This window comes from Westerdykella ornata (assembly GCF_010094085.1).
Source record: "Westerdykella ornata strain CBS 379.55 unplaced genomic scaffold EI97scaffold_50, whole genome shotgun sequence".
NCBI lineage: Eukaryota > Fungi > Ascomycota > Dothideomycetes > Pleosporales > Sporormiaceae > Westerdykella > Westerdykella ornata.
Genome location: NW_022986900.1, coordinates 42,647 through 68,846, shown reverse-complemented (window position 1 = coordinate 68,846; position 26,200 = coordinate 42,647). Strand labels below are relative to the sequence as shown.

Below are 26,200 nucleotides of genomic sequence, written 5' to 3'. Positions count from 1 at the left end.
ATTACACAGTACATCAGCACCATCTCGGATATATTGTGTATAAGAGGTGACCCACAGAACCTTGTAGCTAGTTTCCTTCAAATACGTAAAGGCGAGAGGCATTGCAACTCGGGCATAGAAGAACAGGCCGTCTCTATCGATCAAGTACAGGTGACCACAAGCCTCGAGGATTCCAGCGACTTCATTTCCACGAGTGGATGCAATCCAGGCACAAAAGACCAAAATCTTCCAGCCGGTAGGTGTCATTTAGATTGCCCCTTCTCCTTCTCTTTCGCCAGAAGGCTGCCCAGCATTGCACACAGGCTGTCCGCTTTCCGGGTCAGGACTTCACGGCAGTCCTCTCGACAGTACTTCGCAAACTGATCCGGATGCCATTTGATCCGTTGCTGCCGGAGTAGCTTGCATGAATAATTACCCGACCTTCGAAGGAGCTTCTCCAGCTCATGGTTGCAGAAATCCGGTTTATTGTCGTCCCTCTTCTCCTCTTTGCATTTGATCTCTTGACAGAAGTACATCACTGGTGGCAGCGTGATAAATGTCGAGTTATCCTTTCTGCTGAAAAGCTTGTCGCTGTCTTGCTGGAATGTCTGGAAGGCTTGGTACGTGAAATCGAGCCAGGATCCGTGGGCAGTTCCCTTTGTCCCATTCTTCTCTTTCCGCAAGTAATACCAATCTCTCCCGAGGTCTTCGAGAATCTCGACGATATCGTTTTTGGCAAACTTTACATCCCAAGTGTCGCTGGGTCGTGGTCGACCTTTGCGGATCGCACGAGCGTATCTGCCAGCTGGCTTTTGGAGAGTCTGCAAGTTGTTGCTGTGAGATACTTGTAGATGTCCGTCGAGTGCAGATTGGGTTTGCTCGTCCATCGTGTAGTCAAGGTTTGACAAGATATAGTGAAGAGTGTCGGCGTGTGGGCCGTGGGTGGAGTCAGAGAAGAGTTCCTTCCCTTGGGCAAGCACCACTCCAATGCGATTGCTCCCATCCGCGCCAAGGCTTACGTGCAAACGGACTTGTTGAAGCACGAAGAAAGAACGAAGAGCCATGTTTCAGTGTCAACATAACATAGCCTGTCAGTTCAGACCTTGGACACCACCAGCCTCGGATTCAGCAATAGGCGGTGGGAGCAATAAAAATAGCCGTCCGTAGCTGCCCACAACCAATGGCCTACATTTGGTTCCACCCTCTGAGAGCTTCACATCGTGAATCTGATATCGAGAATCGACAAGTCGGGTTAATAGACATGTCCCTGACTGGTGATAGAGGCGTAGCCTCGGAAGCGACAGACTACGAAGGTCATTGTCAACCTGATGGAGACGCCGATTGCAAATGAATTATAGAACCTTTAGAGATGCAACGCTATTAAGGTCTCTAGCACGACGACATGCGGGGTGCAGATGTGAGGTGTGCAGTATGATGAACTGAAGTTGACTTGAACCATGCCGCTTGACCAAAAGCAGCTTAGCGCAATTGTGCAGCCCACTCCCACAACCGCCAAGCCTCGATATCAGCATCGTGAAATTCACCCTCGTTCCCCCCGCCACACCCCTCCCGACACTCCCCTCTCATACATCCGCCCAATATGCGCCCTATCCTTCTTTCCGGCCACGAGCGCGCGCTCACCCAGGTCAAGTACAGCCCGGATGGCGACATCATCTTCTCCGTGTCCAAGGACCATGTAGTTGTAAGTTTGGTGCGTCTCTGTGACTCTTTGATTCCGCTAATGTCAGCCAGTGCGCATGGTGTATGTAACCCTTCATATTGTCAAATTTGGCCTACTGATTGACATCTGCGACAGTTTCGCACAACGGTGAACGGTTAGGCAGTAAGTCGTCCTTGTGGAAGTCGGAGCAACAGGAACATACGTATACTGATTCCTACGTTTAGCATATCACGGCCACCAGGGTGCGCTCTGGACTGTCGATGTCGATCCTACCTCGACCCTTTTGGCGACCGGCGGCGCAGACAACACGATGAGGTTATGGAAGGTCGAGACTGGCGAGCTGCTGATGACTTGGGATTTCCCGACGGCCGTCAAGCGCGTGGAATTCTCTCCGGACGGGAGACAACTATTGGGTGTCACGGAGAAGCGGTCAGGCCACCTGGGTACCATTGTTGTTTTCGATATCAACCCCGACCCCGCAGCCAAGCAGTCAAAGGAGCACAGCCTGCGGATAGTCTGCGAAGATAGCAAGGCCACCGTCGCCGGCTTCAGCTATTTGGCGCGCTACATCATTGCGGGCCACGAAGATGGCTCAGTCTCGCAGTTCGACGCCAAGACCGGAGAGTTGCTCTTCAACACCCAAGCGCACGAGGAGGATATGCAGGGTATGTCGTCATAATCAGGGAAGGCAGGAAAAGCAGTATTGCTAATTGCGGCCAGTTACGGATCTGCAGTGGTCCCAGGATCGGACGTACTTCATCACGGCATCTAAAGACAAGACGGCAAAGGTGAGCATGGCATCGCATAGGCTCTTGAGTTGTGCTTATCTTGGACACAGATTCTTGCGGCCGACAGCCTCGAAGTGCTCAAGACGTACACCGCCGATACCCCCCTGAACAGCGCTGCGATCACACCGGTCAAGGACTATGTCATTCTGGGTGGTGGTCAGGCAGCCATGGATGTCACGACAACGAGCGCCAGACAAGGCAAGTTCGAGGCAAGGTTCTACCACAAGATCTTCCAAGAGGAGATTGGCCGTGTCAGGGGCCATTTCGGACCATTGAACTACGTAGCCGTGCACCCAGCCGGCACGGGCTACTGCAGCGGCGGCGAGGACGGCTACGTGCGCGTGCACCATTTCGACAAGCCGTACTTTGACTTCATGTACGAGGTGGAGCGCGAGTATGCGCAGGCTCAGGCGCAGGCGAATCTGTGATTGTTCGTTTCATTGTCCAACGATGCATGCAAAGGCGTTCCGGTAGGGTCGAGCGGGTTCGGGCATAGAGTCCAAGTTTCAAAGTCTTCAAAAAAGAGGGAGAAGCGCAGCTCTCTGGATACCTTTCGGTAGCTATGAGAAAGAGGGCTCAGGACTTGGATGATAGATACCTTATCTGCTCCTTCTTCGTTTCTGTTTTGGTTCTTGCTGTGTCTGGCACGTAGATAGCTCATTGGTGGAGGGAGCGGGCTCGGCAGGGGCAGGGGCAGGGCTTCCCACTCTCCAACTCATGGACTTGTCTCCCTCGCCCCTCCACAACACCACACGTTTCTGGAAACACATTTCCTTGGTCCTGGACCACATACTGATACAGGATGTTACTGGTATGAATAGGCAGCGTGTGTTTACAATCAAGAGAGTACTCATGTATGGGCTCAATCCGTGTCCAATAGCAGCCAAGGGGACTGACACGGCGTTACAGTGGAACTGCACTCACCATCACAGTTCTACTGCTGTTGTCTTGCAATATGTATCACGTCCCAGAGATCTCTTCGAGAGGCTTACAAGACTTCCATTTCAAATATACGACCGTTGGTGGCTACTTCCTGCAATCGGAGAAGGACACCGACCCCGACCGGTTCGACTTTGTAGGTTGATATCCTTCCTTCAAGTTTCTCAAAAACTCATGCCAGACAGAGGAAAGAGAACTTTGGATTGATTGACAGAGAGTACGAAACCGACTCCGGGAATGAGGGGGGCAAGAAAGGGCACTGGCGACGGTTCGAGAGGTATGTCCGCCATGTCAACGAGAAGAGCGAGTTAGGTGTGCAGTTCAAGGTGCTCTTTCTAGGGAGACACGGGCAGGGCTGGCACAACGTTGCAGAAGGTAAAGTAGGCATGGGGAGGGGCGAGTAAGCTTGCACTGATATTGGATGACAGCCAAATACGGCACTGCAGCATGGAATGTGAGTACGCCGGTCCGACGTCCAGCGTAAACATATATCTAACAGGTCCGCAGTGCTACTGGTCGATGCTTGACGGTGCAGATGGCATCACTTGGTCCGATGCCCATCTGACAGAGATAGGCCATGCACAGGCCCAGGATGTTCGCCAGCTCTGGCAGTCACTGCTACCGGACATTCCAGCCCCAGAGAGCTACTATGTGAGCCCCTTGACGAGGGCCATCGAGACGGCCGACATCAGTTTCAAGGGACTTGAACTGCCTAACGGCAAGCCGTACAAACCAATTATCAAAGAGGTAGGCCATTTTCATATGTACAGCTTTCGGTGCAGGGAACTGACATGAGCAGCTTCTCCGTGAGGCCATCGGAGTGCACACGTGCGATCGACGGAGAAGCGCCTCTGAGATCCAACATGCCTTCCCTCATGTGAGTCTGGAGTCTGGTTTCTCCGAAGAGGACCCCCTGTGGACCTCCAACTTCCGCGAGCCCAGAAAGGCGCGCAAGCACCGCCTTGCCAAGCTGCTCGACGACGTCTTTGCCCACGACGACGGGGTGTTCCTGTCCTTTACCAGCCATTCGGGAGCCATTCGCAGCATCCTGGATGCGATCGGGCATCGAGAGTTTGGCCTCGAGACAGGAGGAGTTATTCCCGTGTTCGTGAAGGCGGAAGTGGTGAAGGGAGCGAGGCCAGCTCCTCCCGACGAGCCAAGTGAAGGCCCGCCAGCGTGTCCGTCCCCTCCAGTGATGATGCCGAATTAAAGGCACAGATGGAGTAGCGATGATGGCATGGATCACTGGAACACGGTCTCGAAGCGGAGCAATCCGGAGACATGGGAGGATACGATGCTGTGCACGACGCTGCCATCAGCTCGCACCCGAGGGCAGTCCAATCGCAATCCCTCGTTCAATTCTCCGCATACTCACAAACCAGCAAAACATTGTCACACATCGGACTAACAGATGGTTGGCGGTGCGCTGGAACACGAGTCGAAGCATTTATAGGAAAGCAAGCTCGCTGGTAAATACTGTAGCTTGTACCGAGCTCGTCGTCCCACTTTCACTTCGTCCCTTCCCCCACGGTTTAAACTCCGCAGCCATCCCACGCCCCGCAGCCACCACAGTGCAACACCTGCAACCCTCCCTCCTTCACACAGAGACCAGCCCTCCAAGATGGCGGCCCTGGCACCGCAGCGGACACAGCTTCGCTTCTTGTTGCATGCGGCTAGACAGATCCCCCGGGGGTGGCCATAATCAAACGAGGTCACTGCGCACAGAGGGATAGATGCGAATTAGCCGTATAGCCTTATGGAGGGCCTCATTGCACATTCACCCTCCACCGTGTGCAGAACTTCTCAACACACACGTCCTTTCTCTCTCAAATCCTTATTGACAGAGCCGTGCTGCCAGCTGCCGCTTCGCCGCGCCGCCGCCCATCTACTGCCAGCCTCGGGTTCCCTTACCCCGCCGGTTCCTCACGCAGGGCCCCATCCAAAGGCCCACAACCGGCAAACTGAGCCCGTTTGCGACTCGTCGTCTACACAGTACACTCCACTCTGCGACGCCACGCTTTTTGCGCCCAGAGTTTCTCTTCCCTCGCACTACTCCGCCCGCGGCCGAGAATTATTGCGACCTTCCTTGCCGTGCCTGGCGTGCCTTGTCTCTTCCTCGCGCCACCGCCAATTCCGAGGTTATCCTACTCTAATACATCTTTCCGCTCGGCCTTGATGTCCACCATGAGGGCCACTACTTTGCCCACGACCCTCTCTCGTCTTTCGAGACATCCCTCTCGCGCCTTTGCTTCTGCCACCCGGTCCCCGGCCGCTGCTCCCCTCGCTACCTCGCGATCCATCTCTGGATTGACTCTCGCTGCTCGACGCATCCAACCATCCACATTCGCTGCTCCGCTTGCCTATACCTCGAACCGCACCTTCGGACAAGTCAGAAACATGACGAACTCAACCGGAATCAAGAAGATCCAGGTCAAGAACCCGGTGGTGGAGTTGGACGGCGATGAGATGACTCGCATCATTTGGAAGGAGATCAAGGACAGGTTCATTCATCCCTATCTCGACATCGAGCTCAAGTACTACGACTTGGTACGCATATACACATGTATATTCTGGTGGGAGGCTTGGGCTGACGGCATACGCAGGGTTTGGAGTACCGCGATGAGACCAATGACCAGGTCACTTTGGACGCTGCTGAGGCCATCAAGAAGTACTCGGTCGGTGTCAAGTGCGCAACCATCACCCCTGACGAGGCCCGCGTCGAGGAGTTCAAGCTCAAGAAGAGTGCGTGAATAAGCAACGGAAAACTTGGAAATGTGACGGAGGAGTGCTGACAAAGGCAGTGTGGCTCTCGCCCAACGGCACCATCAGGAACGTGCTCGGCGGCACAGTTTTCCGCGCTCCCATTGTGATTCCTCGCATCCCCCGCCTAGTACCCGGATGGAAGGCACCCATCATCATTGGCCGCCACGCCTTCGGCGACCAGTACCGCGCAAAGGACCGTGTCATTCCCGGCGAGGGCAAGCTCGAGATGGTCTTCACCCCCAAGGGCGGCAAACCCGAGAGCATCGAGGTCTTCAACTTCCCCGCTAGCGGCGGTGTCGCCCAGACCCAGTACAACACCACCGAGTCCATTGAGGGCTTCGCCCACGCCAGCTTCAAGCTCGCCCTGGACAAGAAGCTCCCTCTGTACATGAGCACCAAGAACACCATCCTCAAGGCCTACGACGGCCGTTTCAAGGACATCTTCCAGGAGATCTACGAGAGCCAGTACAAGAAGGACTTCGAGGCTGCAGGGATCTGGTATGAGCACCGTCTTATCGACGACATGGTCGCCCAGATGATCAAGAGCGAGGGCGGCATGATCATTGCCATGAAGAGTATGTTTTGTTATCCCCCATATACATCTTCTCCTCTAACAGTTTCCCCCAGACTACGACGGTGATGTCCAGTCCGACATTGTCGCCCAGGGTTTCGGCTCCCTCGGCCTCATGACCTCTGTCCTCGTCACCCCCGACGGCAAGACGTTCGAGGCCGAGGCAGCCCACGGCACCGTCACCCGCCACTACCGCGAGTACCAGAAGGGCAAGGAGACGTCGACCAACCCCATCGCCTCCATCTTCGCCTGGACCCAGGGTCTCGCCAAGCGAGGCGAGCTCGACGGCACCCCCGAGCTTGTCGTCTTCGCCGAGCAGCTGGAGAAGGCATGCATCGATACGGTTGACGTCGACGGCATCATGACCAAGGATCTGGCTCTCGCCACCGGTCGCAAGGACCGCGCCGCCTGGGTCACGACCAACGAGTACCTGGAGGCGGTTGAGCGGAGGCTCAAGGCTAGCTTGAAGGAGAAGCTATGAGTTCAAGCTTGGATTTGAAGTCTCGACGTGTCTGTTACATTCATTTCCCCAACTTCTGCAAAGCGTTCGATTGCACATACTAACGAATGACGCTCATATACCGTAAACGCTGAAGATATATGAACACCTATGTGGCGCGTGTCCGCTTCCTCTGCATCTTGCACGCCCGTGGGGTTGTAAATACAGGGCTCCTTGGACCCCGGGCGTGCATCTCTGTCTTTCTATAGGTGTGTTGGCATTGGTGTTGATTTGACGAGAGTTTGTTGGGAGGAACAGTGAAGCGCTGGGATAGAGCATGTGTGTACATATCCGATCCATATATCCGAAATAAACTAAGAATCTTCTTAACGGTATTGGTGATTTGGGCCGTCGTGGGTGTGGGGAAGTACGGTGTTGATTTTGCGCTGTGTTTTGGGGACGAGGTATGTGAACTCTGTTTGGAGATTGTGAATATGGATTGTACTTTGCTGAGTATCGGCGCCAGATTCCCCGATAACGTGAATTTGCTACTTGCTGGCGTCATGGAAGGCTTGTCCTTTTCGTTCCTTTTTTCCTTCCTTCGGTTGTGGAGGTAGATAGGTTTCTCGATGAGAGGTCTCCACCCACTTCACTTCCCTATCTTTCACTGGCGAATATCGGGGAGGGGAAAGTTATTCTTGAGAACCTTCACGCGCACACTGGATGCGAGTGAAAGCAGGAAGAAATATGGCCTCACTCGCACCCGAGCCAAGACTCTTCATGTTTTTCCCTCGCTTTCTTCCTCTCTTCCTCTATGTTTACCTTCCACGACAACAGATCAACAGCGTCACACACAACACACAACTTTCAAACCTCGCTCGGCACAAAACAGCTTTTCCAAGCTCGCTCCACCGGTCCAACGGCTCTGCCATTTCGAGGGAAGATATCAAGGTAGCGAAGGTAGCGGCACGGCGCCGTCACCAAAGCATACGCACCCCTTTCACACTCGTCATTAGCACTACACCGCTCCTCAATTTACAGTATTCCTGCCAACACGACGGAGCCAAACTCGATCAACTCAGGGTAGCGATGTCGGCACCGCTCGATCCCTCCCTTCCTCGCGCTGTCCCTCTTCCTCTTCCTCCTCATCCGGCAGCACCCGCAGCACCCGCAGCAACCGCAAGTCAAGAAAGCGCAACAGTGACGCCGCAGCCCCACAAAGCACCGCAAATGCACACACAATCGCGAGGACCAGAACCCCGACGAAGCTGCACCACTGCGAGGCAGACGCCCGCAGTCTCACAGGTTCCATGCACGGATCCGGACATTGAGAAGGATAGCACCATCTACCCCGACTTGGACCGCGAGACGGCCGACGTGCGCGCTACCATGGCCGAGATTCGAGACTTGGCGAGGCGGATGAGTATTGCTGATCTAGATGGGGATCGCTCTACTCCTGCTCCTGCTCGGACTCTTGGTAGCGGGAAACGAGGAGGAAGAGAGACCGGGATTCCAGTCCTTATCGCGAATCGGAGCATGGGACACAGTTTGAGCCGTACCATGAGGCCGTCGATGTCGGCGTCAGTGTCGGTATCGGGGTCGCCTAGGAAACACGGCAGTGCTGCTATCACTGGCGCGTTTCCAGGTCCCACGACGGGAGAGGCAAGGTATGGGTGCCTCAACCCTAACGATGTCCCTCTTCTGCGGTCGTCTGCATGGGGAAACCAGTCTATGCATTCCCTCAAACAACACACGTCGAATACTCGCCTCACGCCCAACATAGGACGTGCTGCACAACACCCGAAGATGCCGAATCCAGCACCTCACGTCCGCTCTCGCACTACCCGTTCGCCCTCCACCCGCACGTCTTACGAAGACTATCGCGCTCTGCGCAAAAGCGTCCTTGGCACATCCCTGGGGACGAGGGAGGCTATCGAGACGGAGATGCAGCGGCTGAGGGATACGTATCGCTACACCCTCGGTCCCCTTCCCAGTTATGCACCGCTATTATTTCCACCATCTCCTACAGGCAGTTTCGGGGCATTCACCAGTCTTGCGATAGCGAGAGCAGCGTACGATGGCAAGACGGAGACTAACAAGGTCACGAGCAAGAGCGCTGGTGGGGATGATTTAATCAGGCGTGTACTCCGACCCACGAGTGAGATGGATAGGTCCAGCGCGGGTTTGGCGGGTACGGCAAAGGGGCGTTGTGCGCTGCGTGGGAGTCTGCGGTTGGATGTTCCGGTTGTGAATGAGGAGATGGCGGAAGAGGAGGAGATGGAGGAGGGAAGTAAGAAGGGCGAGACAGATGAGCAGATGCCCGGAGAACCACTAACGCAGATGTGGCGCTCGCTATCTCACTTCCAGCGCGACGAGACGGCTACACGACCGTCAGCGACGTCAATAACGGGCAGACAGACGCAGACGTTCGGGACGAAGCGTTCACCGTCCTTGTTTGACACTCCTGTCAAGGCTAGTAGAACGGATAACACTCCCGCTTCCACGAAGCCCGCGCCGATGAGAGGATACATTCACAGGCCCGTCGAGCCGGAAACCAAATTCGTGGATGGCAAGTGGAAGCAGAAAATCACTCCTAGGTGGGACGGCCGCAAATCGGTCAATGGGATAGACATGGCGGAGGAACCGATGAAGCCGTCCCGGATTGACATTTCTTCTCCGCTACCGAGGCGAGAAGAGAGACGCGGGGATTACAAGGCGAAGGATTGGAGGTCGGAGTTGCGTTGGAATGGAAATCGAACTGTTTATGAGGCCTTTGTGCCGCGGCCGGTGGCGAGGGGGCAGGAGGAGAAAATTGAGGCGCGGGTGACGGATGCGATCAGTATTGCGCGGATGGTGGAGGAGTGGAATTCGCCTGCGAGGGTTAAGCCGGGTGCGCGGGCGGGGCGGACACGACTGTCTGGTCTTTCGGCGTATGTGGGTTCGGAGGAGGCGGGTGGGAAGGATGGGGGAGATGGGGGAGATGGGAAACTTGGCAAAGATGAGAGGAATGGGAAGGACGGGAAGACCAAGAAGGATGAACACGCTCAAGAAGTTACAACTCCCCCCGGCAGTCCTCCACGCTGGATCACCAACACATTTACCCCCGAACCCGACCCTAACCGCAATCCCAAGCGCAGCCCTCCGCCCTCACCCATCAACACTAACCCACCAACCCTCAGGGACCCCAAAACCTCGTCCCTGAACCCCGTTACACCGGCCCCGAGACACCGCAACCGCAAAAGACACTCCCCGCCCACGCCCTTCACGCCCTCCCGCTCAGTCCTCGCGTCGCTCGACCGTGCTATCGATGATCATCTGCTCGAGTATGCGGCTAGAGGTGTGGCGGTTACGCCGGGCGGGCAGAAGGTGAGTGAGCTTCTGGAGAGGAGGTGGGGGCGTGGGTGGAGGGGATATGTCGGTCAGGGTTCGATGGGCGCTCGGGGAACAAAAGGGATTTGTGGTACGCCTACAGCGGTGAGGAGGAGGGGGTTGGACGGGAAAAGTTTGAAGGATGTGGAGGGTGAGGTTACGGTTGGAGGAGTACGTGCTGGAATAGAAGAGCAGAGTGGCGGTAGCGAGGTGCAGGGTATTGGAGGAGATGATGGAAGTACGGAGGGTGCGATTGAAGACGGGAAAGTCGAAGACGGAGATTCCCAGACGGATAGGGACGACAGAGACGAAACGCAGATTCGGGATGGCGACAGCGATTTGGGAGGCGGAGTGGAGGGTTTGGAGAATAAGGAGAATCGGCTGCCTGCCAACCAGCATGATGCAACTCATTGAGGAGTATTGCTTGTCTGGAGACGATGGACATGTGTACAGAATGAGGTGGACATGGTAGGTATGTACATGGGACCTGCGAATAGCGAGTGCAAGATAGATCTTCAGTGCCATATCAACCAATGTCAACTGGTTCATGCACACCGAACGCAAGTAAACTATGAAGTCAGAGACAGGGCACCTACTTTATGGACCCTGCTCCGGCGGTCTTTTACTGTTACCTCGCTGTAGTCTAGACTACTTTATACACAGTACAGTGTAGTCGGCTCTTAGCCTTAGAATGGGAAACCTTCGAACCGAACCTGCTCTTCGCAACGATGGGCACTTCAACGACGCCCATCTATCTTGTTCGCACCATTATCGTTGTCTCTGTGCTTATTTTGAGAATGCCGATGCTGACCTGCATACTCTGCCACTTGGTCGGCGAAAACCCCTTCTATTAATGCTCTCTTGAAACTCTTTTCTCCCCATATGGACGGCTACTTTTGCGAACCAATGGCACATCACATTTCGTTTATCACCAGCTACACGCATTCTATTCTTGCGTCTTACGGCCGTTCTCAAGAACATACTATGTATGGATGCTGTCGGTTTGGTGGGTTATGGGACGACTCATGCTAAAGCGCCAGGACTTCCCATTGGCCGGATAATAATCCATCATCTCTGCATTTGGAGTCGTACGCGCGGACCACGGTTCGCAAAGACCAGCTATCTTTATCCTGGCCCCCCATTTCTCGAACCTTGACGAGGTCTAGGAGAGGCCTTTTCAGCTCTTGAACGATGCCAATCTGTCCATCACACTAAGCACTGCATATGAGCCGCTTCTGGGCCTTCAGCCATGAATTTGAGGGGGGTCTACCAAGACTCTTGGATTTTGGGTTCCCCAGCACTTGAGAACTCCCTTATGATGGGTTCAGGATCCATGATCATACCCTTAGTGTTCCTTCCCGCCCATCCGCCCCACTTCGTCATCCTTCCCGCCAGCGTGGGGAGGAATTCCCATCATGAGCCTCGCTGAGACGTATCATGTCCACTTGGGATTCTGGACGAACTGGTCCTATGGCAAGATTGAGGGTGCGACACTGACGCTCACGCGTCGCAATGGAGGTCTCCTCGTTGCCTTCCTCGCCATCTTCATTGGAGCTACGGGAAAAAGTTTCTGGAGGATCGCGTGCTTCGTCCTGCACCGATTGCTATCAAACCCGACACCACAAGACGGAATATATCACCAGCTCCAGGCCATATTACGCAACAGCGCCGCAGCACAGGATGCAGCATGGAGCCTCGGGCACGTCGTATGGGGCTGGCGTGTGCCTGCGCGCTTTCGGAAACCATTTCCCCGGTTGTTCGCCATCATTACTTTCGCCATCGTCGTCTCGGTCTCCTTCGGTGTGGCAGGAATTTTTTCATCGCAAATAACCACGGACACTGCGAACGAAGTCCTGCTTAAAGGGGACAACTGCGGTCCACTAGAGGGGAACGACGTGGAAGATTGGGATGGCTATGTCAATCTGTTTAGCCCTCTTCAGTGGAAGCGCGTTACCACATATGCGAATTACGCCCTTCAGTGCTACTATGGGAACGTAACAGCTGGACAAGAAGACTGCTTCCCCTATCTCCGGCCGAAGCTGAAGACGACGGTCACGACGAATGCGAGCTGTCCGTTCGACAGTGAAATGTGCAAGTCACAGACGGAGAACCTCATTGTCGACACGGGCTTCCTCGACAGTCACTCGGATCTTGGCCTCAACTCCGTCCCGGAAGACCGCTTCCAGATGCGACTGGTTCACCACTGTGCGCCTATAGTTACGGAAGGTTTCAGTGCTCCGTTCAAGGCGAACGACACTGATGTGGAGACGATGAGGTACTACTATGGGCCTCTGAATTCTCGCGCAAACTATACCCAGGAGATGCCTATGCTGGGATCGGAATTCGACATCTTCAACAAGAGCACTTACCGACCATGGAGGTCAAGGCCACGGGCGGACTATGGGATCAAGTAAGCTTCACTTCCATTAACACCCAATCCCAGACCTCGCTGACACTCACAGCGTCCTTAAAACATACTCCGGAACACCCTACATAACCGATACTTTCTCCATGTTTACACCCATCCCGCAACTCAACCACACCGACGCCGACGTCATGCTCTTCTTCTTATCGTCGCCCGGCATCACTTTCATGGAACCCGTGGACGACCCTTGGTTCTCCGCCCACCGTCAGGGGCCCCGTGAAGGAAACGTCATGCACAACCGCACGCGACCCACATATCTCCAAGATGAACCCGCTCGCGTTCTCGGCTGCACATTCCGGATGCAATACTGCAATCCCAATATCCCCGAGGGCGATGAGGGACGCTGTACCCCTCTTGCAGGCTACGTCGATGACCGTTTCGATATCACTTCGCTATACAAAGACAGTCAGCAGAAAGCCAAGTTCCGCTGGGCCATTGACGTCTTCCAGCTCGGCTTCTTCAGCATCTCGGGTATCGTCGACTCCATGGGTGTTTCCGCGCTTGTCGCACGGCAAGGTCTCGCGGCTAACTCTCAAGGTCCCCTCCCGAACAATCAGTGGCAGCGGGAAGTACAACACTGGGTTGGAGCGTCGCTGGCTTCGATCCAGGGATCCTTCGTCGAGATGGCGAATGGACCCCCGGGACCGCAATATGAACGGTTCCGCAAGGCACCGGAGAACTCCACGCAGGAGACTGTCTGTCAGAACATGAAGATCATAACGACAAAGTACTCTTCGTTCTCCGTCCTGGGCATGGGTCTGATCCTAGGCTTCGGCACCATCATCATGTTCCTAGACGTCGCGCTCGAGCCCATCGTCGACGCCATCCACGCTCGCCGCCACCGACGAGGAAAAGGGAACGCGAAGGCAACGTATGTCAGACTGGAGTGGAATGCGAACACGACCCTGCAGCTTCAGCGGTTGGCGCACGAGCATCGCGGGGTAGGGACGTGGAAGATGCATGGTTGGGCGCATCCCGTCACGGAGCCCGGGGAGAAGCTCGCGATGGTGGATATGAGGGATGAAGAGCATACGTTGTTGGTCAGACCGGATGAGTGGGAGGGGTTGGACGTAGGGAAGGGAGAGAAGGGGTCGCCGAGAATCAGCACGATGGCATCGGGTTCGTCACTCTGGAGCGACGATTCTGAGGATGTCAGGAAGGCAAAGGCAACGGATCCGAAGGTCCCGAGACACATGAGAAGGGCAATGACGTTTGATAGTTTGGATTCAAGTGTCAGTGGAAGCCTGGCGGAGAGGAAGAGGAGGGGTGTCCGACGGGTGGATACTGGGAGGACAACGCTGGTTGATGAGGAGAACCTCGGCTGGGGAGACAAAGGCGGACCGATAAGTCCGGATATGTTGAAGAAGGTGAAGAGTTTTGAGGGGTTGTCTGACGGTGTTAGGACGCCAGTGGAAGAGGAAGTGGATGAGATAAGAGAAGGAGGAAAAGAAGGGCAGGGTGGTGGCCTGCGGCGGGTGCCGTGAGTGCCATTGTGCATTTTTCGCTCTCTGATGATATTTTTTTGTATTGTTTTCGGCTACCTTATAAAAACAGGACGCATTTTTCAGGGGCGTCTATGGGTGGTATAACGGGTTCTGGTAAGGGGGTCGTCGGAATAAGGACTAGTATTCCTAAGTTTATCAACCATGAATGGCTTTGATAATCCAGTGAAGTAAAATAGGGGTCACCCTTCCCGGTTTAGCTGAATGTGGAACCCAGGCTCTATGAAGCCTAGTCCGACCCTGTTATTCCCCTAGCAGCGGGATCCTCCCATGTCAGACCGCTACATTTGCTGTCACTCAAGTCAATCCTGCTGTATTCAGCCCTGCCTGTAACGCGCTGGCGACTTCTCTTTGCATTTCGCTATGTTTACTCTCTGTTCTGCACGCCAAAGAACCTTCCTGTGCAGATCGTATAATCCAAACACATGTGCCCACGGGCAAGCTTTATAGCGTATATCGCCAAAAAGGGCTTCGATCACCAAGTTCCAGCATCTGCTCCTCCGTATATTGAGCTCGAATCTCTTCTTCCGTATGCTCAGCAAGCAGCTGATCCCTCTTCGCATTTTCTCGGCTATATGCCCACCTCAAGACGAAGGTCATCACAATGGCGGCAATGCACATGGCGAGAGATACTCCAAACCCGGTGCGGTATTTTGGCTTTTCGCGCGCAAGATAGATGTTGGAGCCCATGATGCCGCCCATGTTACCCACGGAAATGAGCAGTGCCATGCCCACGGCACGTTTCGAGCTTGGGGCGAGCGAGTTCGCAATCCATGATACCAGTGAGATGAACGGGCAGTAGAGTCCGCCAGCCACGGGGAAAAGAAAGCCATAGGTGAGACCGGGGTATTTCGGATGCGGAATCGCGAGCTGAGCGATGAAGCCACAAGATGCGATGCAGTAGCCGGCGATGATGAAGGGCGACCGAGTACGCTTGTAATCAGACCACCACGCGAAGATCAACGTGATGATGGTCGCAAAAACGTAGATGGGAATGGTCATGAGCTGCGCATTGGCAGACGAGTAGCCGAGATCTGCAATGACGGTGGGAACCGTCGCAGTGAAGCCGTATACGCCACATGCTACACAGAGGTCAGAAATTCGTATCCCACGGAGTTGCGAGGAACTCACTATTTCCCCAGAAGATAACAACAGCAGCCCAGACCTTCCAGTCTGATAATCCTGCAACGATGTGTTTCTTGTTAATCTTGTCTTGGTTCGTGACTCTGCCATGTCCAGAGCCAGTCTCCTCTGCAAGGCGGCGGACTAAGAAATCCCTCTCTTCCTGTTTCAAGAAACTTGCGGTTTCCGGTGAATCTGGCAGGATCTTCCATATGACAAGAGCCAGTGCGACCGGGATAAGACCTTCGATCAGGAAGATCCACTGCCATCCAGAGAGTCCTGCTCGGCCGTCGAGCTTCTGAATCGCGAAGGCCAGAAGCCCAGAAAAGGCTCCGGATAGGGATGCGGCTACGTAAAATACCGCCATGCGGCGCTGGACTTCGTATCTTCGGTACCATAGCGTCAGAAGGAATGTTGCTGCTGGAAAGAAGCCAGACTGTGGTGTTGTCAACATATATGCTCGGTGGTGGCTTTAAGCCACATAGCTTGGGGAGGCTTGGAAAGCTTGGTATCGACGTACCTCTGTTACACCTAGGAACCAGCGAGCGGCGAGAAGACCGCCATAGCTGGAAACTAAACCCATCAACCTGTACCATTAGCTCTGGTCGTGTGGTCCGGGGAAAGTCGGCCTACGTCATCACCAAGCCCCATGAAAACATAAGGATCGCAATCCAGCGACTCGGCCTGGAAGAGTAAGTTTATGTATACCCTCAATCGTGTTTGCCACTAGGTACCTCATCATCTTCAGCACGATATTGGAAGGAACTTCCAGTAGCGTGTATGGGACGAAGAACAGAGTGACGGCAGTATTGTATTGCAAGCCCTTCATTTTGAGATCTTCAGTGAGACCTGCAATCTTCGCATTTCCAACTAAGATACGTGAGTGCTGAGCGGAACGCGGAACAGCAGCGGGCCATACGACTTACTATTGGACCGATCTATAAATGCGACCAGATAGAGGAGTGCCAACATAGGTACGAGTCGATAATCCACCTTCGCCAGAATCCGCCTCGCCTCAGCTTCAGACACCTCGACGTGGTTCGCTTCCACCTCGCCATCTGAAATTACCGCTTTGTCTTCAACATGCTCTTTTTCCACGAAATCGCTCGCCCCAAGAGCTCCATCTTTGAAATCTCCTGGCGTCTTCTCTGCGTCCCTCGACATTGTGCGTGTTTTGGCCCCAGGCACCGATTGTTCCAAGCGGGACGTTGAACTCCGGATCCTCAAGTGCGGCCCAACGCGGTTTTGTACTCCTGTCAATTGCCCACGCATGGCCCTGATGCAGGGAATAAGCGACCAGGGCCATGGCTCGGGTTACCTACTTTGTATTCCCCAACATGTCCTATGCGGAGATAACCTCCGGAAAGTGGATGCGGATCAGCGTGGCGTGCGGGGTAGCGTCATCTGGGGTTTATCTCTTGCCGATGATTACAAAAAGGCTGGGACATGCACCCAGAAGCATTTACCGATATACTTTGCTTGAATTACCGGGCTCGCATCGGTGGCTGGGGCGGTGCGGGCAGCGTTTCACCAGTAAACTGGGTGGCGAAGCTTACCTAGAGGGTCGCCTTCCAGGGTTGGGAACACGAAACACGAGGCTGGAACACAGCAATAGCCGATATGTAACTATATGTTCTCACATCTGGTAGAAGCACGCTTACCAAGTCCAACGCGTCTACGTCTACCTGCAAGCGTGTGCGCTCTTAAATTTCTATGTCCGCTCATCTCTCTACATTTCGACTCGTATCTCCTCCTTTGCCTCGCTGTACCACTTGGGAAAGGAGTGCTATCGAACGCAGAGTGAACTTTGGAAGCGCAAGGTAGAGTTAGTGCTAGGAAACTACCCTAGGGTAGGATTCGGTTTGTACGATCCATCCTATAGCTATAGCTGCCAACTACTGTGTGTTCAGAGGTAATCCCAATAACCTTATAGGATAGTCTAGGCTTTTTCCGAATTTGATAATGGCCTATGCTGAGCTCTTAAGGTGCTTATACAGCTAGGACAAAGCGGCAAGAAGTCCCTGCGCGGTGGAATGTGTACAAGACCGAACCCACATCGTGAACTGCAAAGTTTCGGTTCGCAATGGTCATGTTCTCTCGGCGCAGGCTGCACCTGGGCAAGATGTATGGCTTTAAAAACGAATGCACGAGGGAAGGGTATATTTGTAGCATCTATGAGCCAGCTAGTTCACCCCATCTTCTCGGTCACTGTCCATTCTATCTGCATCATTGTCATCATCCAGTTTCGCCTTCTCCATCTCCCTGATAACGTCGTCCATGTCGACCTTTGAACCGGACAGATCCAATTGCCCCAACTCATTGCACAGACCAAACATTGAAATTCCTTCCTCATCAGTCCCTTCCATCTCGTCATCCTCCGAGCCATCGTTGTAGACAGCGGGAAGCGTAACAGGAAGCCCCCATTCCTCAGAATCAATGTCCATTCCCTGCTCGCTGAGAAGGAATGATTGCGTGGGACACCAGCCAGGGAACTTGGCGACCAGACCGGCCAAAACCTCACTGCTCTTGGTCTCATGAGTAATGGCCGAGATGTTGAGCAGTAGGGTCTTATTGTTCTTGGGCTCTGGAATGGGCTGTCTGGGAAGGTGCTTGCTGATGGTTTTGTCCGGATACATGTTTTTCTGAACGCCGGATGGGTTGCCCTTTTTCTGCGAGCGTGACTTGTGGTGTCGTTTCTTCTTGTTCTTCTCTGTGCAAGGTACGTCCGATGCAGCTCCTGTTTCCAATATCTGGACAACTCCAGTGCGCATGCCACTGAACAGCATAGTAGATCGATCCAGGGTCAAATGTCCGCCACACAGCGTGTAGATCCACATCATCAACATGTCAGGATTCTCGCCCTCGGAGGAGGGAGGAAGCTCACCAGCGTCTACTTTCGCATTCCATGCAAGTGCTGCTTTGTCCATGTGCGCCATCGACCTGCGATTAAGCCGACGAACATGATCCTGGCCGATAAACCGGTATTTACTCGGATCCTCCTGCAGTCTCTCGACGAACCTGTTGCGCCAGTATGTGGGAGACCCGCGAATCGTCGGTACCGGTCCAAATCCAACTGTCTCCAAACAGGCCAACACATAGGCCGCTTCGAGTGCTGACGCTTTGCGCGAAGTCCACCTTGTTAGATAGTCAAAAGCTCGAGCCCGCGTCTGCTGGAAGAACAGATTGAAGTTCCGGTCTTTGTCCACGTTGCTGACAAAATAGGACAGCAAGACGCGTTTTTCCCACTTCTCGAGCGGAGTTCCGGTCTTGATGTAGTCGATGACGGCGCCGCGGAAGCGAAGCTGGTCGGCGAATGTGGCGCCCTCGTTCAGTTTGGTGCCGCTGGCACTGGTCAGCAAGTCAATACATAATTTATGTTGCAGGACGTACACAGCGTAAGGGAATGTAGGGCTCATCTTCTCAATGTCTTCAATGGAATGTGCGAGACGCAGCGGCTTTGGAATTCCCGCTTGCTTTCGCTCGAGCAGCTCATTCAGAATTGCCATGTCCTCGTCGGGACGGACAAGCTCTATCCAATCGCGTTCCAGTTTGTCGTAGTCCTCTGCATTATAGTTGACGGCCATGATGTTGATAGTGCAGGATGTTGTTGGGGAGGAGGGTATAGGTGGCGAGTGGTGTGGGAGGGTTGGAGGGCGGGAGGCGGTGAGAGAGAGTGGTTCGGCAGGCAAAGAGCGCAAAGGCAACATAAACGTTCTTCAGGAAAGTGGAGTAAATACAACCCAAGAAGTCACGGTCGCAGAATCGTGTGGAAATTGCTAAGCGAAACCTCGTGATGCCATATATGGTGCGTCCCGGTGAAAGGCGTGATATGTGAATACTCAAATGGTACCAGGAAAATCCTTGGGAAAAGAATGCAGCGCCTCTTGTTTTTATAAAAATTCGCACGGCATACGTGAGAGACTTCATTACGTTAGTTTCAGGGTTGTATATCAGGTGGGTGCGGTCATAACTTAGCATCTAGCAGCAGTTGTAGCAGTGTGGAATACCCGAACAGATTTCGAGCACTCAAATGGAGCAATAATGCGGTGTTTTGCTTGCTTTTCATTCAAGGTTTTAATCGGGGAGTTGAAGTGAAGCTACTTCCATGCTTGTATTATAAACATGCCTGGCTGTATATGTTCTGCTCTAAGGATATTGCGCACTAAAATAGAGTGTTTAGGGTTTCCATTCGGTAGGACCAGCCAGTGAAGTAAATGGAAATTGTGAAGCCGTGAGAGAAATGGTTGATGTATGTAGTGTCCAGGGCATATACTGTCTGAAGAGGTGATGGACGCTCACTGTGTTCCCAAAGGGAGCGAACGATATAGCACCAGGATCTTATGTGCCTTGGGACATGCGTTAGGCATACTGTTCGATTATCTAGTCCATTTTGTTTTCTGCAATTTGACGGTAGTTTCATATGGCCATATGGCTGGGCCCCTGCAAACCCGCCGATTCCCGGTGAAAGTATCCCACCTCCTGGTGCCTCCCAAGCAGTCGTGAAAGCCGTCACCTTGCTGTCACCGCCATTCCCTCTGCGCACAGCCCCACGCAGTCCCTGACCCTTTCTCATTTGGAGACCCGGAATCTTATTTTATGCCCTATATAATGTATTTACTTTCTCCATATCATCACTAAAAGGGAGTCGACGGTATAGTTGGTAAACAGTCGGCTCCCGCCCCGCCAGTAAGTATTCCCTCCCCCAATTCATGAACCGATCTGACCGCCGCTAGCATCGCCCAATACCTCCTCCACTGAGTTCAGATCCTCTAACGGTGTGGAACTCAGTCTGAGGTGGTATTGGGGCCTTCGGTTCAATTCTCGGAACCAGAAAACATTTTTTTTCACAATTTTTTTTTTCCGGCAGGCTTAAGCGCATGGGACGGAATCCGCCCCTTAGTTGGGAAGCAGCATCGATCACTAACCATAAATATGACAGCTCTCTCTACATAGACCTTTAACATTTACCTCCAGGAAGTGGAGCTCAGTTGAAAGGTACATGCATTGTTCAGAGATTTCATATCATAGATCCAAGATGCCACGTCACATAGACAGTTTTCTCTCATCGATCATCCCAAACTGCAGGAGCACGGTGCCTGTAAGCCCATAGATTCAGTACTTCGCGTCTTTCATACGGAGGGCAGGCCTCCTGGGGAAAGACGATGCCTAGTTGTAAATGTAAGGGCTGGTTTCGCGGAAAGTTTGGCGTGAACGAAGCAAGAACCTCAAACCATATATGATTAGCGATGAGGGAAAAGGAAGAAAGAAAGGAGGGACGTTTGACTGACCTAGGCCGACGGCAGGGTAGTCTTCTGGAATGCGAAACACCGGGTTCGGGTGCCCGGGCAATTCGAGAAGCATCCTCAAGACTTAATACTGGGGTTCAATGCCGCGGCATATATGTGACTTTGATAACCTTGACGAGCATACCTTGACAGAACTACGGAGATAAATTGTTGATTGCATACGTACTTCCGCCGTGCCCTTAGCAAAAATGTGCGCACAACTGATATAAGCCTGTGTCTCGGATCCTCCACCCCAACAATTCGGATACAAGTGCTGTATGCGCAGAAGATAGGGTCCCAGGGGAGTCGTGACCGGGGTAGGGAAATTTACCTACCGTTGTAAAACAACGAGTAAGAAGTCCGTCCCATGAAGGGTCCCTGCAATTGCTTGAGGATGGGACTATGAAATTTTAGGACGAATTGAGGTGGAAGAGAAAGGCGGGCTAAAATACTGGAAGATACGCATACTTGATATCAGTTGAACCACAACCCACCTACTTCATACGCATCAAATCCGTCATATCCCGCCACCACGCCCTTCGACTTCGTACCCTCACCCTTCTTGGTCTCACCCTTCACCTCGAATCTCGATAACACTCCCTGCACAGGGCCCTCATGCCATACTCTCCAGTCGTCCTCCAGGAAACCCCTGTACTCCTCGGGTCCGATGTGAAATCCAACAGTGGAGCTAGCTCTGACGATAGCTGTGGATGTGTTCCCTGGAGTGGAACGAAGAAGCGGTCCGCATTCCTGTTACTATGCCTTCCTTACTATATTCACTAAACTACTTGGCGTCTTGCGGGACTGGAAAATAAGAGTAGGCAGGGTACTTAAAAGAAGGATGCAGGCGTCGACGTGAAGAGAGAGGACGGACCGGACATACGCAGAAGCTTTCTTATGCTTATTTCTTCAATAGTGTACACCGCTGTGTCTGGATGGCATCGGCCGAACAACTGGATAATTGGAAGAACGGATGTCCAGGCGATGTTCGTTCCTGTTTGAAGATATTCAGGACAACCCAGTGGAGCCGAAGGATGCTGGATAACATGCGCAACTATCGTATTCTGAATGCTGTTCAACCTCCTGTAGATGGACGTCTTAATCGGTTAGCGTAGTACATCGAAGATGACAAGGATTTTGAGGCTTCACAGACGCTGATTGAGTCGAGAGGCAACTCAGATACATCTCATGATCCATGACAATTCATTTCATTGTGTTTGCTTTCGCCGACGAACGGACCCGTTTACTCCTCGCCTCCCCCGACAGGCCCTGAGGCTTGCTTCGCCGCCTTGGCAGCGACAATATCATCCACCCTCAATAGCAGACATGCGCTCTCCACGGCCGTCTTGACACTCTGCTCCTTGACAGCTATTGGCTCCCAAACACCAAACTGCTTCATGTCGACGACCTTGCCCAGGTCGCCGTCAATACCCCACGAACTGCCGGTTTGCTTTCCATCCTGGAAACCCTCCGCGTGTTTCGCCCTCAGTTGGGTAAGCACCTTGATAGGGCTGTTTCCGGAATTCTGGATGAGAGTGCGGGGGATGACCTCCATAGCTTCTGCGACGGCGCGGTATGGCCACTGTGCCACGCCCTCGATCAGTTTGCCTCTCCTCTCCAATCCCACCGCGATAGCCATCTCCGTTGCCCCACCTCCAGGGCACAGCTTGGGGTTCCAGATGACGTTCCTTGCAACGCCCATGGCATCGTGCAGATTCCGCTCGATCTCATTCAAAATATCCTTTGAAGGACCGCGTAGCAGGATCGTGCATGCCTTGGGATCCTTACATTTGGTAAGGAATGTGAAGTACTCGTCGCCGATCTTAGAGATTTCGAAAAGGCCACACTGAGTTCCGATATCAGAGGCAGTTGCGGAGAAAACGGAGTTGACAATGGTGGCGCCAGTTGCACGGGCAATACGGTTGTTGTCTGTCTTCCGAACTCTTCGGATAGCGGTGATGTTGTGTTTGACGAGGAAATGCTGGGCGAGATCTGTGCGCGAGCGTTAGACATGTGCTGGAGAGAAATTGGCTTCACAACCTACCACTGACACCCTTTTCCGTGATAACCAGATCCGGCTCCAGAGCAATAATCGCATCGCACATAGCCTTCACTTGTTCCTCCTCGATCTGCAATATCCGGTTCCAGTCCTCCTCTTTGCTGATTTCGATGTTCGTCTGACTCTCGCCCTTCTTGTACTCCAATGGACAGTCCAGAAGCATCACCCTGGGATTTTCGATTCTACGCCTCATCCTCGGATGGGTGATGTCCTTGTTCAACATTACGCCATCCAACACTTGAGACTCCTCGATCTCACCTCCTGGAATCTTCTCAATACGCGCATACCTCTTAACATCGACCTCTTTCTTCCCATTTCCGATGTCAAGCGACACTGTTCGGACAGCCTTGAGTGCGAGACTGCACATTAATTCGGACCACCTGGAAACGAACTTTGTGCCGATTGACGCGCTGATGAGTTGGTACATTGCCTTGTCGTCGTTGATGTCTACGTCTATTGCGATCTCGTTGATTATGGACAGGGCATCGGCCAGGGCATTTTTGAAAGCCTTGATGATTACTACGGGGTGAATGTTACGCTCAAGTTGGGGAAGAGCACGCGCGAGGATCTCTCCGGCTATACAGATGTTAGTGCGATAACAGGGTCTAGGCAACATACAATAACCTACCCAATATGATGACAGTTGTTGTTCCATCGCCAACCTCCTCGTCTTGTGTCCGGCTTAACTCAATCATGCTCTTCGCTGCAGGATGTGCAACCTCGATCTCTCGTAAGATGGCGTGGCCGTCATTGGTAAGGACGATGCCGCCCATGGGGTCGAGCAGCATCTTGAGCATAGCTTTGGGACCCAAACATGACCGGATTATATCTGCCACTGTTTTCGCCGCTGTGATGTTGGAAAGCTGCGCTTTACGTCCGAATTGCCGCTCCCCGCCCGGGGTCTGGGTGTCTGCGTTCGAGGTTAGCTACCATGTGAAGCTGGTGGAGCTGGTTCGAGCATACTCATAACCACCACGGGAGCCTGCATTTTGGCGTTGTCTATGGAGGCGAGCCGGCAAGCAGTGAAATAAGGATCAAAAGTGTCCGTTGGTATATGGGGTCACGCTGGAGCCTCTTGCCTGCATTGTCCCCTCTACTCCACCAAAAATCTAAACGCGTCGGGCACCTCCTCCGAGAGTTTCTCCGACCCGAAAAGACGCTGGTCCACTGGAGGAAAGTGCTTAGTAACATAATTGTCCCGGGCTTGGCACATCTAAGGCTTTTCCACATGCGTTTGCGCGCTAAGTCAAAACGGCCCCAATCGTACGCCGCCCTTTATTACCGGCAGAATTGCTCACCGCCCAGCCACCTCTCACGGGATCATCAGCTCGGAGCTTACAAGACCGCCCCGTGCCCGCGCAAACTGCCTCTCTTCCTCCACACTTCTTCTCCCACCAACTCTCGTCACGCTACACGCGTCATCCTCCTCGTTCACTTAGTCCGCGTCCCACCTTTCAATTGTCCCATCCCACACTCATTCTTTCCTCCTTCGCTTCCATCATCACCTCTCACCCTCCTCATTGCGCCCATATCCATTACAACCTCGCTGCCGCCGTTGCGTAGACTTGATTGCTCGCGCTGAAGCTGCGCAGTCTGCCCGAAGACAGGCCCATCTCGTATCACAGTATCTCTTTATCTATTGACGCACTAAACCAGCAGTGAACATGGGTATCAACTACTACGCCTCGTCCCCAGCCGTCGTCCTCCCTCCCCGACAAGCCGACCAGTACCTCTCGTCCATCCAGCGGGCCCACTCACCCAGGGCCAACTGGCGTCCTAAATACCCAACACCTCCCTCCATCAATTACCTAGCTGCCCCCTTCAATGCCACAGCTGGGCGGAAACGAACCATCGCCGACGTTGATGATCCCGAAGAGAATGCGCCCGCAGGCACTGTGGTCACTACACTTCCCGTAAAGCCGAAACCCGAACCCATTTATGGCCCAGGCATGACTCTCATCTATCCTGACGATGCTGGCTGGTTCATCTCTGCGGAGTCGCAATCCGGCACGTGGTGTGAAGAGAAGCAAGCCGAGAAAGAGAAGGCCGCCCCGGTTCGGCCCATTGCGGTTTCGCGCAAATCGCAACGCATGGACTCTGCCCACGATGTCACAATCCCCTCTTTGAACGACATGGCTGTACAGCCGGTGGACACTGTCATTGATGAGAAAGGCAACACCATCAGCGCTCTCATCTCCTCGCTCGGAGTAGGCTGGAAGAACATCATGGGCAACCCAACGCTACGGGACGCCGCGCGCGCCTACTCGCGTGTCATTGAGAACCACTTTGACCTCACGGAAGCCACCGTCATGCTCGAGAAGGAGTCGCTTGGAGCTTATCTCGTTCGTGCCAAAATGCATGGCGTCCAAGGCTATTGGCTTTTCGCAGACAGCCTCCAATGGTGTCAACTCGTTGGATGGTCGCTTCAACGGACCGTTGAAAACCTCATGGCTGGACCCATTCCTCGCGTGGAGGGAGAAAAGATCTTCTCCCGCCAACGGACACCCACGCCAGGACCCTCCTCTCACGCTCCTGCGGTCGGCATGCCTTCTGAGGATGTGGACGCCATGGAGATGTAAAAGCCATCAACCAATTCCCTTATGATATTACTTCAATCTAGTCTTGCTGTCGGACGATTTCTCCCAAGTAACCTCGACGATTCGATCTTCGGCTTTTCTCTCGCACTTCTCCCGGGCTTCTATCTTTCAACATTAAGCCTCATGGGCCTCGTGGGGCTTTCCCTTCGGCGATCTCGGCGTTTGGCGGTGGATTCGCTTTCGCTCTCCTGGACGGTACGGACTATTCCTTCATTGACCATGTATTTTAGCACCTATGCCTTGTTTGTGCGACAGCTTGATCAACCCCTTTTGATCGCGTCGCGTGTGTTCCAGATAACTTCATCGCTGGTGAACACGGCAACCTATCTTCGAAACAGTAAGCAACGTATAAAAAATGAGAATAACGAGTATCCTTATGAGCTATCTGTCCCTTTGCGGTGTCGCGTGCATAGATGATTTTCTCGTCCATGGAATTTAGGCGTGTCATGACTAGTTCTCGTCACCCGCCCCTGTTCTGAGCTTGTGGGCGAACCATTTACATCCGCACAAATTCAGGCTGCCCCCTGCGTGGTGCAGGCATATCTTGGTCGATTTTCCGAGTCCAGATGTCGGCCTGAGACATGCACGGTACCACCGGACTGCAAGGTCCATCGGTTTCCCTTTACTTTACGGTATCCTTTTATGTCAGGTCCGTTGGTCGCGCCAATGAGAACGTTAGAG

At 53.5% G+C, this 26,200-nt stretch overlaps 11 protein-coding genes across 11 annotated transcripts; 7 read left to right on the top strand and 4 right to left on the bottom strand.

Moving 5' to 3' along the window:
* Window positions 1-26: 26 nt before the first annotated feature.
* Window positions 27-1,389, bottom strand: EI97DRAFT_437538 (uncharacterized protein). Its single transcript, XM_033799362.1, has one exon. It carries the CDS (start codon window positions 1,041-1,043, stop codon window positions 243-245), a length of 801 nt encoding a protein of 266 aa, XP_033649297.1. The 5' UTR covers window positions 1,044-1,389; the 3' UTR covers window positions 27-242.
* A 190-nt stretch (window positions 1,390-1,579) lies between these two features.
* EI97DRAFT_486884 (eukaryotic translation initiation factor-like protein 3 subunit) lies at window positions 1,580-3,262 on the top strand (the record flags this gene model as incomplete). The annotated part of the gene is made up of 6 exons (XM_033802168.1): window positions 1,580-1,681; window positions 1,732-1,741; window positions 1,796-1,822; window positions 1,885-2,325; window positions 2,381-2,448; window positions 2,499-3,262. 6 exons carry the CDS (start codon window positions 1,580-1,582, stop codon window positions 2,874-2,876), a joined length of 1,026 nt encoding a protein of 341 aa, XP_033649296.1. The 3' UTR covers window positions 2,877-3,262.
* Window positions 3,141-4,870, top strand: EI97DRAFT_258555 (phosphoglycerate mutase-like protein). Its single transcript, XM_033794201.1, has 5 exons — window positions 3,141-3,523; window positions 3,573-3,762; window positions 3,816-3,841; window positions 3,895-4,134; window positions 4,187-4,870. Exons 1-5 carry the CDS (start codon window positions 3,404-3,406, stop codon window positions 4,595-4,597), a joined length of 987 nt encoding a protein of 328 aa, XP_033649295.1. The 5' UTR covers window positions 3,141-3,403; the 3' UTR covers window positions 4,598-4,870.
* EI97DRAFT_258619 (uncharacterized protein) lies at window positions 4,443-5,341 on the top strand. Its single transcript, XM_033794202.1, has one exon. It carries the CDS (start codon window positions 4,617-4,619, stop codon window positions 5,118-5,120), a length of 504 nt encoding a protein of 167 aa, XP_033649294.1. The 5' UTR covers window positions 4,443-4,616; the 3' UTR covers window positions 5,121-5,341.
* A 443-nt stretch (window positions 5,342-5,784) lies between these two features.
* EI97DRAFT_387276 (isocitrate dehydrogenase NADP-dependent) lies at window positions 5,785-7,202 on the top strand (the record flags this gene model as incomplete). Its single annotated transcript, XM_033796112.1, has 4 exons — window positions 5,785-5,934; window positions 5,991-6,129; window positions 6,189-6,725; window positions 6,778-7,202. 4 exons carry the CDS (start codon window positions 5,785-5,787, stop codon window positions 7,200-7,202), a joined length of 1,251 nt encoding a protein of 416 aa, XP_033649293.1.
* Window positions 7,203-7,485: 283 nt separating this feature from the next.
* EI97DRAFT_258622 (uncharacterized protein) lies at window positions 7,486-11,129 on the top strand. The gene is made up of 3 exons (XM_033794203.1): window positions 7,486-7,497; window positions 7,552-7,624; window positions 7,687-11,129. Exon 3 carries the CDS (start codon window positions 7,884-7,886, stop codon window positions 10,941-10,943), a length of 3,060 nt encoding a protein of 1,019 aa, XP_033649292.1. The 5' UTR covers window positions 7,486-7,497; window positions 7,552-7,624; window positions 7,687-7,883; the 3' UTR covers window positions 10,944-11,129.
* Window positions 11,130-11,693: 564 nt separating this feature from the next.
* Window positions 11,694-14,658, top strand: EI97DRAFT_427646 (uncharacterized protein). Its single transcript, XM_033797228.1, has 2 exons — window positions 11,694-12,939; window positions 12,992-14,658. Exons 1-2 carry the CDS (start codon window positions 11,945-11,947, stop codon window positions 14,436-14,438), a joined length of 2,442 nt encoding a protein of 813 aa, XP_033649291.1. The 5' UTR covers window positions 11,694-11,944; the 3' UTR covers window positions 14,439-14,658.
* A 63-nt stretch (window positions 14,659-14,721) lies between these two features.
* Window positions 14,722-17,085, bottom strand: EI97DRAFT_437534 (MFS general substrate transporter). The gene is made up of 6 exons (XM_033799361.1): window positions 16,505-17,085; window positions 16,313-16,448; window positions 16,212-16,262; window positions 16,099-16,165; window positions 15,588-16,014; window positions 14,722-15,538 (listed from the first exon to the last, which is right to left on the bottom strand). Exons 1-6 carry the CDS (start codon window positions 16,740-16,742, stop codon window positions 14,901-14,903), a joined length of 1,557 nt encoding a protein of 518 aa, XP_033649290.1. The 5' UTR covers window positions 16,743-17,085; the 3' UTR covers window positions 14,722-14,900.
* A 676-nt stretch (window positions 17,086-17,761) lies between these two features.
* On the bottom strand, window positions 17,762-19,162 carry EI97DRAFT_446337 (uncharacterized protein; the record flags this gene model as incomplete). Its single annotated transcript, XM_033800019.1, has 2 exons — window positions 17,762-18,920; window positions 18,969-19,162. The coding sequence occupies 2 exons, from the start codon at window positions 19,160-19,162 to the stop codon at window positions 17,762-17,764; spliced, it is 1,353 nt and encodes a 450-aa protein (XP_033649289.1).
* A 2,886-nt stretch (window positions 19,163-22,048) lies between these two features.
* EI97DRAFT_407567 (t-complex protein-like protein 1 gamma subunit) lies at window positions 22,049-24,059 on the bottom strand. Its single transcript, XM_033796628.1, has 4 exons — window positions 23,886-24,059; window positions 23,551-23,832; window positions 22,908-23,498; window positions 22,049-22,855 (listed from the first exon to the last, which is right to left on the bottom strand). Exons 1-4 carry the CDS (start codon window positions 23,908-23,910, stop codon window positions 22,107-22,109), a joined length of 1,647 nt encoding a protein of 548 aa, XP_033649288.1. The 5' UTR covers window positions 23,911-24,059; the 3' UTR covers window positions 22,049-22,106.
* A 227-nt stretch (window positions 24,060-24,286) lies between these two features.
* On the top strand, window positions 24,287-25,900 carry EI97DRAFT_437531 (uncharacterized protein). The gene has a single exon (XM_033799360.1). It carries the CDS (start codon window positions 24,587-24,589, stop codon window positions 25,499-25,501), a length of 915 nt encoding a protein of 304 aa, XP_033649287.1. The 5' UTR covers window positions 24,287-24,586; the 3' UTR covers window positions 25,502-25,900.
* The last annotated feature ends 300 nt before the right edge of the window (window positions 25,901-26,200 follow it).